This window comes from Chiloscyllium punctatum, chromosome 9, assembly GCF_047496795.1.
Source record: "Chiloscyllium punctatum isolate Juve2018m chromosome 9, sChiPun1.3, whole genome shotgun sequence".
In the NCBI taxonomy this organism is placed as follows: Eukaryota; Metazoa; Chordata; class Chondrichthyes; order Orectolobiformes; family Hemiscylliidae; genus Chiloscyllium; species Chiloscyllium punctatum.
The window spans coordinates 114,434,323-114,448,727 of record NC_092747.1 but is presented as its reverse complement, the minus strand read 5'-3'; the positions used below and the strand labels follow the sequence as shown (position 1 = coordinate 114,448,727).

The 14,405-nt window shown below is 44.5% G+C and overlaps 2 protein-coding genes across 7 annotated transcripts in view; one reads left to right on the top strand and one right to left on the bottom strand.

Moving 5' to 3' along the window:
* atp11a (ATPase phospholipid transporting 11A) overlaps nucleotides 1-7,226 on the bottom strand; it is a 147,880-nt gene extending 140,654 nt beyond the window's left edge. For 5 of the 6 annotated variants that reach the window (XM_072578122.1, XM_072578123.1, XM_072578125.1 and 2 more), the window contains exon 1: nucleotides 7,143-7,226. In XM_072578122.1, coding sequence (XP_072434223.1) covers nucleotides 7,143-7,211 — 69 coding nt within the window. In that variant the 5' untranslated portion in view covers nucleotides 7,212-7,226. Of the gene's footprint in view, nucleotides 1-1,841; nucleotides 2,475-7,142 lie in introns of those variants that run through there. The other variant, XM_072578124.1, reaches the window with a different exon arrangement.
* A 283-nt stretch (nucleotides 7,227-7,509) lies between these two features.
* tubgcp3 (tubulin gamma complex component 3) overlaps nucleotides 7,510-14,405 on the top strand; it is a 56,503-nt gene continuing 49,607 nt past the window's right edge. The window contains exons 1-2 of the mRNA XM_072578121.1: nucleotides 7,510-7,736; nucleotides 11,682-11,789. Coding sequence (XP_072434222.1) covers nucleotides 7,661-7,736; nucleotides 11,682-11,789 — 184 coding nt within the window. The 5' untranslated portion in view covers nucleotides 7,510-7,660. The remainder of the gene's footprint in view (nucleotides 7,737-11,681; nucleotides 11,790-14,405) is intronic.

Here is a 14,405-nt window from a genome sequence, read left to right as displayed (position 1 = left end):
TATTCACAACCTCCCCACTCCGATCCACAAGCCCCCCACTCCGGGGACTTGATCCACAACCCCCCCACTCCGCGGACTTGATCCACAACCTCCCCACTCCGGGGACCTGATCCACAACGTCCCCACTCTGATCCACAACCCCCCCCGCCAATCCGGGGACCTGATCCACATCCTCCCCACTCTGATCCACAACCCCCCCCCCCAATCCGGGGACCTGATCCACAACATCCCCACTCCGAGACTTGATCACAACCCCCCAACTCTGATCCACAACCTCCCCACTCCAGGGACCAGATCCACAACGACCGCACTCCGGGGACCTGATCCACAACGTCCCCACTCTGATCCACAACCCCCCCGCCCAATCCGGGGATCTGATCCACAACGTCCCCACTCTGATCCACAACCCCCCCGCCCAATCCGGGGATCTGATCCACAACGTCCCCACTCTGATCCACAACCCCCCCGCCCAATCCGGGGATCTGATCCACAACGTCCCCACTCCGAGGACCTGATCCCCAACATCCCCACTCCGATCCACAACCTGCCCACTCTGGGACCTGATCCACCACCTCCCCACTCCAGGGACCTGGTCCACAACCCCCCACCCCCCCGACTCCGATCCACATCCTCCTCACTCCGGGACCTGATCCACAACCACCCCACTCTGATCCACAACCCCCCCACCCCAAGACTTGATCCACAACCCCCCCCATCCCGAGACTTGATCCACAACCCTCCCCCCACTCCGGGGAGCTGATCCACAAACCCCTTCACCCCCCCACTCCGGGGAGCTGAACCACAACCTCCCCACTCCGAGACTTGATCCACAACCTCCCCACTCTGGGCACCTGATCCACAACCTCCCCACTCCGGGGACCTGGTCTACAACCCCCCCACTCTGATCCACAACCTCCCCACTCCGGGGACCTGATCTACAACCCCCCCACTCTGATCCACAACCTCCCCACTCCGGGGACCTGGTCTACAACCCCCCCACTCTGATCCACAACCTCCCCACTCCGGGGACCTGGTCTACAACCCCCCCACTCTGACCCACAACCTCCCCACTCCGGGGACCTGATCCACAACCCCCCCACCCCAAGACTTGATCCACAACCTCCCCACTCCGGGCACCTGATCCAGAACCTCCCCACTCTGGGGACCTGATCCACAACCACCCCACACTGATCCACAACCCCCCACCGAGACTTGATCCACAACCACCCCCCGCCCCCCCACTCCGGGGAGCTGAACCACAACCTCCCCCCCCCAGGGACCTTATCCACAACCCCCCCAGGGACCTTATCCACAACCCCCCCCCCCCCACTCTGATTCACAACCTTCCCATTCCAGGGACTTGATCCACAACCCCCACTCCGGGGACCTTATCCACAACACCACCCCCCACCCCCCAATTCTGATCCACAACCTCCCCCACTCCGGGGACCTGATCCAGAACCGCCCCCCATTCTGATCCACAAACCCCTCCCCCCACTACCACCACCACCCCCACTCCGGGCACCTTATTCACCACCTCCCCACTCCGTTGACCTGGTCCACACACCCCCCTACCCCCCCCCCCCCCCACTCCGGGGAGCTGATCCACAACCTCCCCACTCCGATCCACTCCGGGAACGGATCCACATTTGGAAAGCGAAGCCGCTCCCAAAAGCTCCGGACGGAGGGCGGACTGTGGGAGGCTGGAGTCGGGTTTGAACAGGTGCCGGGCCCCGGGATGAAGCCTGTGCCGGTGCCGGGGCCGGGGTGGTGCAGGAGGAGGGCGAGAGAGACTATTCCCCTCCCCTCCCCAGTAAGGAGCTTGGCCGACGGACACTCACCCAGCGGCGGATGGTGCTCCAGAGCCCGCTCCAGTCCATCGCCTCGTCCCGGTCCGTGTCCGGCTCCAAACGGCGGCTCTAATCCGCTGTCAGACGGCGCATGTTCCGGCTCTGGGCTCCCGCTCTCCCCGGGAACTGATCCCCTTCCTCCTCCCAGAAAAGCGGGCTCCTCCTCCGGGCGGGCACAGCTCCGTACTCAGACACACAAACACAGGGAGACAGATGGGGAACTAATTCACACCAACATACCCGGGGCTACCCGCAACACAATATAATGGTGTGGGCGGAGCCCCTGCTCCCTCAACATGAATCTTTAATATTAATGTTTAATAGCAGCGCTGCCTTGTTGCTGTTTACAGCTGCTGCCTCAGATGGACAGATTGATTAGGGTCTCCTGTATTTTCACTGTAGCTACGGCACTGTTATAGCTTTTCCTGCACAAGTAGGTGAGCTGTTTGCAAACCAGACTCCTGCCAACCCGTCCGGAATAAGAAACGAAAGTCAAACAAAGGATTGCTATATTCCTCCCCTCCTGTCTCCCCGATCTGTTAATTTTGTTTCCTGGTCGATTTCCTGCTTGATCTCCACGGGGGTGGTGGCTTGTACAGCGACTCGCTACCAGCGGGAGACAGGGAGAGTCCAGCGCCCTCTCAACGTGTGAATGAGGCCAGCAGCAGCTCATTGCGAAAAAAAAAGACACAGAATCCAAACACCCATGTGAATTGAGGTCAAATCAGATACCAAAAAAAGAGAGCGCGTAGGAGAAGGAAAGGTGGGATCTCGACATGCAGAGACAGGAAACGTAAAAGTTTTGTTTAAATTCGTAAAGCCTCCACGTGTTTCTCGGTGAAATTAAAACTGGTTTAAGAAGGAGGACAGGGCAACTCAGCTTCTTAATTCTGCATTTAACACTGTTCACCAATTTCACTTTACCATGAGCGCTGTTACCCTCACCATATTTCCTCCCACAAAATCGAGATTCACTTTAAACAAGATGATGTGCTTTTTGGTGTTATATAATATGCTACGTGATATTCTGTTTCTAAAGCAGTTGTGCAAAAGACTGCGAGTTTCTCGGCCAGTGTTAGAAACTTTTAGCAGCAATTTATGTGCTCTTTATGACATTATCAAAAGAGCATTCTGCTCCACGATCATCACTAATCCTTTGTAATTCACAGATAGGGAAACAAAGGCTTAGAGTCATCGAGGTGTGCAGCACAGAAGCAGACCGTTCAGTCCAACTAGTCCATACAAACCAGATACCCCAACCAAATCTAATCCCATTTGCCAGCACTTGGCCCACATCCCTCAAACCTTTCCTATTCATGTACCCATCCAGATGCCTTTTAAATGTTGCAATTGTGCCAGCCTCCAGCACTTCCTCTGGCAGCTCATTCCATACATGCACCACCCTCTGTGTGAAAAAGTTGCCCCTTAGGTCCATTTTATATATTTCCCCTCTCACCCTAAACCTATGCCTTCTAGTTCTGGACTCTCCCACCCCAGGGGAAAGACTTTGAGCAGCTCCTCTCTCAGCTGACATGGATAATTCTCTTCCGCTTGATGATACTCTGCAACCACATGCTATGAATAATCTTAGTGCAGTTCTGAAGAAGGGCCACTGGACGTGAAACAATAACTCTGTTTTCTTTGCACAGATGATGGTTTTCTCCAGCAACTTCTGTTTGGTACAGAACTCTTATTACTTTAAATTTAAAAGGCCATATCTCCCCAGCAACAAGCAAGTACCTGGAAAGGATGGCTATCACCTATCAAATATTAATTTTTAAGTATGTGAGCAAAGTTGCTGCCAAACCTCCACCACCACCACCACTACCATCTCCTCTGAGGGAAAGATGCTCTGTCCCATAGGATGTGCAGTTTGCAAACAAGAACGGATATTCCGGGGATCACCAAATTATCAGGCACTTCACTTCCCGGTGAATATTTTCCCAATATTTTCGAAATCACACAATAACTTGAGGACATAGGTTTAAGGTGAGAGGGGAAAGATTTTAAAAGGACCTGAGTGGTAACTTTTTCATTCACAGGGCGGTGCATCTATGGAATGACCTGCCAGATGAAGTGGCAGAGGCAGGTACAATTGCAATATTTAAAAAGTATCTGGATGGATATATGAATAGGAAGGGTTTAGAGGGATATGGGCCAAATGCTGGCAAATAAGACTAGGTCAGATTGGGATGTCTGGTAGACATGGACAAGTTGGATGGAAAGGTCTGCTTTCTTGCTGTATGACTACCTTCATGATCTTCTCAGCCACACTGTTACAAAAATCCTTTTTAACACCATTATCACGTGTCAAGTTGACCATTTAGGGGAGGTACACTGCCCCGTATTCCCTTAAAACCACCAGTTTTCAGTCTCTATAAACTTTAAGATTCAGCTGGTTCAACATTTTGTTGTGCATATCCTAACAGCAACAGGTACTATTCATTCAACACTACCTTGGCATAGGAGCTAAATTGGTTTTCAGTCTGGTACTTTTTCAATTTAAAAATTCTTATTCAAGTTTTTGAATTCCTCGCATCCCCCAAAACCTCTTCAAGCCTTAGAATTCCTCTACAACCTCTGTGATCATCACATTCAGGCTTCTTGTGTATTTGTGCTTTCAATTGCTCGAATATTGGTAGTGAAACTTCAACTTGCCTAGGCCTTCAGCTCTAGAAATTCCTCTTGAAACCTCATTCGTTTCTCCTCCTACCTTTTCTTATTTACCCACTATATCTTTACATGGATTGGTATCAAATTTTGATGGATAATGCTCCTGCAAAGCACCTTTACGCTATTTAGTATGTTAAAGACACAGTACACAGTGTCTTTGTTAAAGTCACGTTTTGTTGTTGCTTAGATTTGTCTGGATGCTTGAAAGTTTGCTGAAGCTTTTTGAATGCCATTGGTCGGGGAGGAAGATGGTCCGGAACAAATCTTCAGCATTATCTTACGTTTCTGGAACTAAGCTCCGGAAAGTATCGGAGCACAAGCTTATTTGATGCAGTCAGTTCTGTACAGTCTCCAGGGTTGTTGCTGCTTCGATGTTAGAAAACAAAACAGAATGCCAACAAACACTTCATCATACTGGCTCCTGGAGCTGAGTCTAATTTTTATTGATTTTCTTTGGGTGCAGCAGATTTCATAAATATACAGTCAGCTGAATTATATCTTAATTATATTTATAAGTACAGAGCCAGATTTTGTCTATTGATAAATGAGCAACCCCAATTTTCAAAGCATGTTAAATGTGGTGAAGCATTATAGGAAAATCAGGATTAAATCCAATATTGAATAAAGTTAAAAGTAAAATACTTTTGCAATTCTTGAATACAGTCGATTTTATGATTGAAATATTAAAATGCTAAGTTACCAACACAATCAAATGGCAGGATATTCTGCATACTATCACTGTCACAATGCAATGTTTTTTACAATGTCTCCAAAACACAATTCCCATTCAAGGTTTTGAAAAGTGAATCCCTGACCTTCGTTTGGCTTTCAATCAGCAAACCTTTGTAATGAAAGTCTTTCTGTAAAAGCGTCACATGAATAGCCTTTCTGTCCATGGGGATGCTTGAGATGAGACAATGAGGCACCAAGACACTTATATTACAATGCCTAAAAGTGTTCTGAAACCAATTCGGAGGTGAACTATTTTCTTTGGATTTATTTCACATTTTAAAATGACAAAGACTGAGGACACTTGATCAGAGGAAGAGAATAACAAAATTAACAGCAATCATTTTAGCTTATCCTGGAAGTTCAGCAGGAACAGAATCTCAGAAGTCAAATGAGTTGTGACCAATTAATTTATTAATACTTAATGAGAAAGAGGGAAAACATTGCCATACACTATTAGTTTGTGGTTCATTCATGCCCTTTAAGGGAAGGAGTTCTCGGGAAGGGTGGCATGGTGGCTCAATGGTTAGCACTGCTGCCTCACAGCACCAGGGACCCAGGTTCAATTCTTGGGTAACTGTCTGTGTGGAGTTTGCACATTCTCCCTGTGTCTGCGTGGGTTTCCTCCCACAGTCCAAAGATGTGCAGGTCAGGTGAATTGGCCATGCTAAATTGTCCATAGTATTAGGTGTTTTAGTCAGAAAGAAATGGGTCTGGGTGGGTTACTCTGTGGAGAGTCAGTATGGACTTGTTGGGTTGAAGGGCCTGTTTCCACACTGCAGGGAATCTAATCTAAATTCTACTGGGCTGAGTTCACCAAGATGCCCAGTTGTCACATAGTGAGTGGACCCTCACCTTTTAAGACTCACTTGAGTACAGAAGTACTGAGGATATTCTTCATAGTGAACATAAACGTTTTTCAGATGAGTTGACAGGTGGGACTAGTTTAGTTGGGGGTTATGTTCAGCATGGACTGGTTGGACTAAAGGGTCTGTTTCTGTGCTGTGTGATGCTATGTGTGGTTAAACTGAGAACTCTTGTCTTCTCAGGTGGATGTAAAAGATTCCGTTGCACTATTTTGAAGATGAGCAATTATTCTCTGCGTAGTTTGCTGGGAAATATTTATCCTTCAATCAACATCACCGAAATTACCTTTCCTGAAATTCATTGGCTTTGGAAAAAAAAATCTGTGGTGATGAAAGATGCTATGAAGTTCTTTATTTCCTTTCTAAATGTGACTCCAAATGAAATGACCTTGGAAAGCATGCAGTTACCACCATCAGGGATGAGCTATAAATGGCAGACTTACCAAACAACATTAACCTTCCCATGAATAAATTTAAAATAATACCTGGATAAAAAGGCATGGAAACAGTGTGCAGGATGTTTAAATCTCGAGCATGAAAACCTCACACCCAGTGCTCAAAATCCGAGGCACACGATAATTACTACAAGAAGAACGACAAGGGTCAGCTCCATCCTCAGTGGGACCAGGAGTAACCATGGTAACGCCAGCGCTCCTTCACAGACTTCCCTCTGCGCAGACGCGCTCTCTCGTGCCAGCCCATCTCGATCTGGCCCCGCCCACTCCACGCCTTCGCCCTTTGACCCTTCATATCTCGTGTGGCTGTGCCAATGTTGGACTAGGGTGGACAAAGTTAAAGAATCACGCAACTCCAACGGGTTTATTTGGAACCTGATGAAGGGGCAGCGCTTCGAAAGCTCGTGTTTCCAAATAAACCCGTTGAACTATAACCTGCTGTTGTGGGATTTTTAACTTTTATCAACCCCAATCATCGCCAGCCAGCCAACAAATTGCCCCGCCCATCCACTCACACACCCACCCACCCACGCCCGATCAGCCCCGCCCCTCTACTAAGTCACGCCCACCTGCTGGGCCCTTCGCTCTCTCCATCCTTCTCCAGCCTGCTCCGCCCATTTTCGCAGCTCCGCCCACATCTTGACACCGTTCGCATCCGGTCTCCCACTTCCATCCTGAACCGCTCATACTGGTCCCGCTGACAGCCATCGTCACGCCCACACACACACGTACACAGTCCCCGCCCCTTTTAAGGCCCGCCCCCTATGACCACGCCCCTCAATGCCGTGCCCCGCCCACGCCATGGTCTTGCCCACAGCCACACCCACTCTCCCTCCTCCTCCTCCTCCTGACGCTTCCTTCACGGCACCAAGCCCCGCCCTGATCTCGGACCCCATCCTTCCCCCTCGCAGTGGATTGTGCCTCTGACCCGGAAGTGGATGTTTGCAGTTCCGTTGCAATCAAGCGGGCTCTTGAAAAAATGGCGCCGTTGGCGCTGGTGATCAACTGAGACCGAACCTGGGCGGTCTGTGGTAAAGCCAGAGCTCCGACCTGGGACTTGTGGGCCAGGGCCCTGGGAAGGCGGGCGATGGCGACTGTGGATCATAAGTCCCCGAATCTACTGTTGCAAAGCCTGTGCTGCCGGATTCTGGGCCGCAATGAGGGTGAGTTAGGGCCGGGGTCTGGAGCTTGGGAAGCCCGAGACTTGCTGGTCCCGTCCACAGCCAGTGAGGTAGGAAAGTGTCGACAGCGATTCCGCCCCAAGGAGAATGAAAACAAGTACAAGTGCAGTGAGGGAGTGAGGTAGCGACGTGCAGGGGAGGCATTAGACCGAGTATGTTTGCAGCTGGCATTGAGAGGCTAGAATGATGCGTTCTCTTCCAAAGGCGATAACCAAAGAGCGGTGACAAGGGTGTTGGAGAAAGAACAGACAAGATTAGGAGGACTTTCTCACGTCGGAGACAATGAAATTGAGAGGTGTAAGATCCGAGTCCTCCGATCGGGGGTTCAGTATTTGGAGAATAGAGAATGTGTTACTCAGGATTATTATAGTGCCAGTCAATACAGGGATAGTGTGAGTGGTGTATTATCTAGGTAAAAACAATGACTGCAGATGCTGGAAACCAGATTCTGGATTAGTGGTGCTGGAAAAGCACAGCAGTTACTGCTCCTCGGATGCTGACTGAACTGCTGTGCTTTTCCAGCACCACTAATCCAGAAAGTGGTGTATAATCACAAGGAGTATGAAGAGTAATTAAATTGATGAGATGATATCAGAGGAAAGGATTCAGGCTTTTGGAATATAAACAGTGTCGGGGTAAGAGGAATGTACATGAAGAAAAGGCAAAGTTAGCATATAATTGTAACACAAGAAGGCTATTTGGCCAGTCAGAGCAATGCTGGCTCTTCATTGAGTAATCCAATCAATGTGTTCCCTCCTTCTCTCCCTTTAGCCCTGCTGGTTTATTTCCCTCCATTGCCATCCTTTTTCCTTATGAAACCACTAATCATTTCCACTTCCAAGACCCTCATGCACAATGGGTTCCAGATCATGATTGTTTGGTATTTAAAGATATTTTCCCTGAACATTTTCATTTATCACTTATTCCTGTTAATTATGGTTCCATTTTCATCTGGTTAGATCCTACTCATCTCTTTGAAATTAGCAATCCTCCAAATTGGAAACTTAATTTTAGATTATTACTTTCTATTATCCATTGCTAATTGAACTATTATTACTATCATGCTTCCTATAAGTTACTTAAATCAGCTCATTGTTTGGCACCAGAAATGTCACTTTCCCAGTTGCACTGAATGTACAGATTAGGCAATTTGGTCGCATGTTTACCAATTTGGTCACACAAGTCTGTTGCATCATCAATAAGACCATGGCTGATCTAAAAGGCCTCAACACCACCTTCCAGTCTAGTCTGTAGTCCAGTTGATTTCCTTGTCATTCAAGAATCTGTCTACCTCAGCCTTAACAATATTCGGTTAATTATGCTTCCCTTTTTCTCTGGTGAAGAGAATTTGGGAACTAATGTCCTTTTGGGAGTAAAAGATTTGTTCAAATCTCCATCTTAATTGAGAGATCCCTCCTTTTTAAACTGTGCCCTCTAGTTCTAATCTCTCCAACACTTGGAATTGTCCTTTCTGCATCCACCCTGTCAATTTCCCTGCAATCTTAAACGTTTCAATAAGATCAGTTTTCATTCTTCTGTATTCCAATCTCCAATAGTTATACGGCTGCTGTGTCCAATCTTTGCTCAGAAACCAACCCTTCATCCCAAGACTTGGTCAAGTGAACTTTAATCCCGTTATGTTCTTTCTTAAACAAAACTGTATGCATCGTTCCAGATGTCATATCTCAAACAGACTGTGCAACTGGATAATTTTAGAATATGAGAGATAGCTAATTGAAAATGTAAGAATATTGATAGTTTCTACAGATATTTAGAAAGTAAAGAAGTAAAAGAAAAGTTAGCCCGATAGCAACACAACGGTTGGAGGAAGAGCGCCTCATCTTCCGCCTCAGAACCCTCCAACCACAAGGGATGAACTCAGACTTCTCCAGTTTCCTCATTTGCCCCCTCCTGATGTGTTGGATTTCCAAATGGTATTTGTAGATGCTATGTCAAACATTTTTGCAAAAAATGTAATCTCATGGCAGAGAGAAAAGAACACATTGGCATAGATAAGAGGTTGACTGGCTAACAGGCAATGATACGGATAGATATATCATTTTCTGGTTGGCGTGATGCTTGAAGTAGGGTACCAGAAACAAGTTGCAACCCCAACCTTTTACAATTTGTATAAGTGATACAAAGGAAAGGATGGAAGATATGGCTGCTAAATTTACTAATAACACAGCAGTAGTTAGCAAAGTATGAGTAGACAGCAGATAGCTTAAGCAAGTGGGCAAAAATCTGACAAATGGAGTTGATATGGGAAGGTGTGAAATTATTTGTTTTGGGAGGAAGACTAAAAGGCAAATTATTGAGATTGTGGGGGATTTTCGAGCTCTTGCTATGTAAAGAAATCTGGGTGTCCTGATTATGAAATGCAAAAGGTTAATAGACAGCAAGTAATAGGAAAGCTAATGAAATGTAATCATTTATCACAAGGGGAATTGAGTACAAGTAGGGAGGTTCTGCTTCAGTTATACAGGTTATTGATGAGACCATATCTGACGTACTGTGTACGTTTGTAGTCTCCTCATTTAAGAAAGGATATAAATACATTAAAGCAGTCCAGAGAAAGTTTATTTGACTAATACTTGGAATGAGTGGAGTTATTTTTGATTTGAATCATAGAAAATGTTGAACAGGAGAAGACTTGAGAGATTTGATTGAGCCATTAAACATGCTGGGAGGTTATAACACTGACAACTATCTGGCAATGTGGAAAATTGCCCAATATGTCCTCCAGACAAAAAGGATAAATCAAACCTGGCCAATTATTGCTCTATCAGTCTACTTTGCATCATCAGTAAAGTGATAGAAATTATCATCAAATGTTATGAAGCAGAAGTTGCTTAGCAATAACTTGCTCACTAATGTTGAATTTGAGTTCTGTCAAGGCCACTCGGCTCCTGACTTTATTACAGCTTTGGTTCAAATGTAGATAAAAGAGCTGAATTCTAGCGGTCAGATGAGAGTGACTGCGCTTGACATCAAGGCTGCATTTGACTAATTGTAGCATGAAGGAGCCCGAGCAAATTGGAATCCATGGGAATCAAGGAAAAGCTGTCTGCTGTTTGCAGTCATATCTAGCTGAAAGGAAAATTGTTTGAGGTCAGTCATCTCAGCTCAGGACAACTCTGCAGGAGGTCTCCATGTGATGTCCAAAGCTCAAGCACCTTTCCTCTTAAGGCAATCTGCTCATTCCAGGTATTCGTCCAGTAAATCTAAGAACAACCTGCAATGCATCAGCATCCTTCTTCTGTATGTATGGTGACCAGTATTATACACAGTACTATAGATGTGGTCTCACCAATGCTCTGTATAATTGAAGCAAACCTCATTACTCTTGCATCCAATTGACCTTGCTAATAGAATGTTGTTTTATTACTTTTTAAAAAAAATTTCTGTACCTGCATACTAACCTTCGGTGACTCGTGTATGAAGGTACCCAGATCTCTGCATCTCAGAGTTCTACAACCTCTCTGTTTTGATCTGGTTCATTTTTTTTTATTTTGCAAAGATAGACAATTTTGCACTTTCCCACATTATACTCCAGCTTCCAGATCTTCACCCACTTAACCTGTCTATCTCCCTTTATAGCCTCATGACCTCCTTACATAGTTTCATTTTAGTTCATTGTTTAGTTCTCTAAATGCACATTTGCAACATTTTGTGTCTTTATGTGCACTTGTAAATATAATAAATAGGAAAACAAATTAGTAATTTGCAGTGTGAAGCATGGGATAAAATCTGAGAGACTGGTTTTTGATTATATAATGTTCTCTATTGCAAAATGATTAAGGTCAGTTAAAATTGGAACATTTTTGTCAGTATTGTTGTTTCTAAGACCATGTTTTAGTTTATTTTAATTTCCCGTCCAACCTGTGGAGCTGAATTGGCTTTACCGTGTGCACTTGTCTTTTATAGCTGATGTGGCTCAACAATTCCAGTACGCTGTGAGAGTAATTGGAAGTAATTTTGCTCCCACCGTGGAAAGAGATGAATTTCTTGTCGCTGAAAAGATCAAGAAAGAAAGTAAGTTGACTTCTTAAAGTAGTTCAGAAATCAATGAAAATGTTCTCCGTGTTTGTTCAGGTCACTTCGGCTTGGAATATTTCTTTTATGTCATTATTATGGCCAACTTATAGTTTGATTAAGTTTTTGTCAAACCTGTGAATGTCTTCACTAGGTTTAATCTATCAAAAATGATCCTTGCAAAAGATCACAATGATATCTCCTTTTTAAAAAGTCCAAGTGTGAGATTAGTTCTTGGATCCCTCCTTGCACTAATTACAGCAAATATAACACTGAGGGTCAACTCATCGCATCCTCTATCCTTGCAGCGATTTTTGTGAAAACGATACTTATCACCAAGTTTCTGAATCATCTAGCTTACTTAACAAGTAGTTGCATGAAAGCTTGACAGAACGAATGGTTGCATATTCAATGGTGAGGAGATGAGTTTCCACGTCAAGGTGGGAAGGAAAAAAATCTCACATAGACTTTAATAACCTAAACAATCGATGGTCCTCCAAGAGAGGAGATCAATGTTTTATTCCTACTTTGTTTGTCTGGCATCTATGATCATCATCTATGATGTCAGCAAATTTAATTCCTCGTTTAATTTGTTGCTATTAAACAGTGGAGCAGAAGAACAAAATCAGGATTGCTGATTCTGTTCTAGTGGTAAAAGATTTCAGATGGCAATCCAAGTGCCTCCCTGTTCATAATATTATTAGGAATAGCACGTTCAATTCGGTCCCATTAGCCTATTCTGTGATTTCATAAATCTTAACTCATCCAATTATACCCCACTCCATTTTCCTGATTGTCCCCATAACTCTTAACATCCTTACAAAACTCTGTCTAACTCAGCCTTGAATATACTATATTCAAAGATCCAGGTTCCAGTATTCCCTGAGGAAGATAATTGCACAGACTAGCGATCCCCTGATGAAAAACAATTTGCATTTTTAATAAAAGCAAGATTTACAAATGCTGGAAATCTGTAACAAGCCGAGAATGTAGGGAAAATCTCAGCAGGTCTGGCAGCATCTGCTTTGAGTCTGGTGTGACGCTTCTTAAAAACTGAAAGGAGTTGGAAATTTTTTTTATACTTCCGACAGAGGCAGAAGTGCAACAATAGGGCAGATGGTATAAAAGCAAGATTAGAGTGATGCTGGAAAAGCACAGCAGTCAGGCAGCATCTGAGGAGCAGGAAATACATTCCTGATGAAGGGCTGCTGGCCAAAACGTCAATTTTCCTGATTCTTAGATGTTATTGACCTGCTGTGCTTTTCCAGCACAACTCTAATCTTGCTCTAATCTCCAGCATCTGCAGTCCTCCGTTTCATCCAGATGGTACAGAAGCCCAGTGCAAAAGACAAAGGAGTATTTAATGGTGGTGAAATGGAAAAGAAAATGCAGCTGTAGTTTACAGGACACAGACAGACACAGCCCTGGCAAACCCATCATTCCAGTTTATACCTGCCCCACTGAATGTAATATGTTCTTAACTCTATTTCACTGTCCTTGCTTTACTCAATTTCTTACATAAATTCATGATTCTTCTGATGCTTTATAAGATTCCATAATTTCTGCTGTTTTGGCCCTACTTGTCGCCTCTTCAGCATGTATTTGCACTCCCTCTACACATCCTTTCCCCATCAGGATGCTCTGAAATTGCTCTGCATTTGTACTGAAAAGAGACCTTCGCAATCTCCATCCTATGCCACATACTTATCCTATCTGTTTCTCTTTGTGTCCTCTTCACAACTTGATTTGCTACCTGTTTTTGTCATCACATTTTAGCTACTGTTATCTAAGTCATGAACATATATATTGCAAATAGATCAGGTTCCACTGTAGATCCCTATGTAACTCCGCGAGGTTTGGTTTGCCAAGTTTAAGCTGTATCTGTTCTCTGTGCTTGATGTCAGCTAACTAATCCACTTTTCATGCTAATATGCTTCTCCAACACCACAAGCTCTTTACCTTGCTAAGTAATGTTTTATGTGGCATCTTATTAAATACCTTTTTGAAATTCAACTACGTCACATCCATTTATTCACCATTAACCATGTCACTTTATTTACCCGTTGCTGTTTTATATACTTGTAGAAACCATTTTTTAAATATTTTGAGCTAGCTTTCTTTTCATACAGCAAATTTTCCTGTTTTGTCTTTAGTCTTTTTTTTTGCTGGTTTCAAATATTTGTCCAATCTCTGATCTCCCACGAATCTTAGCTGTACTTTGTATTTTCTTTCAATTTGATACTGTCCCTAACTTTAGGAGTAAATGCTTAATTTAATGTTTATCAGTGCATCGTTGCCTGTTTTGTAGAGAAGAAGCTGTCATGCCTTCCTGGTGTCTAGGTGCAAGAGGTGTAGGATGCAGAGAATTGGACTTGTACATGATTAACAAATAGATAACATATGAGGACAGCAACTTGAGCAATGCTTTCAATGACCAAATTAGTTAATTTTAATGGATTTTATTAAGAACAAAGTCTGGATTGTGACAGTGATCTTTAACGTCCATTAAAACTTAATGGAATTGATGAAAAATCCAAGTCTTCTCATGCTTGTATATAGAATTGAAGTGGGATGCACAATTTGATGAACTTGCGGTTTTCAGACTTTAAGATGACC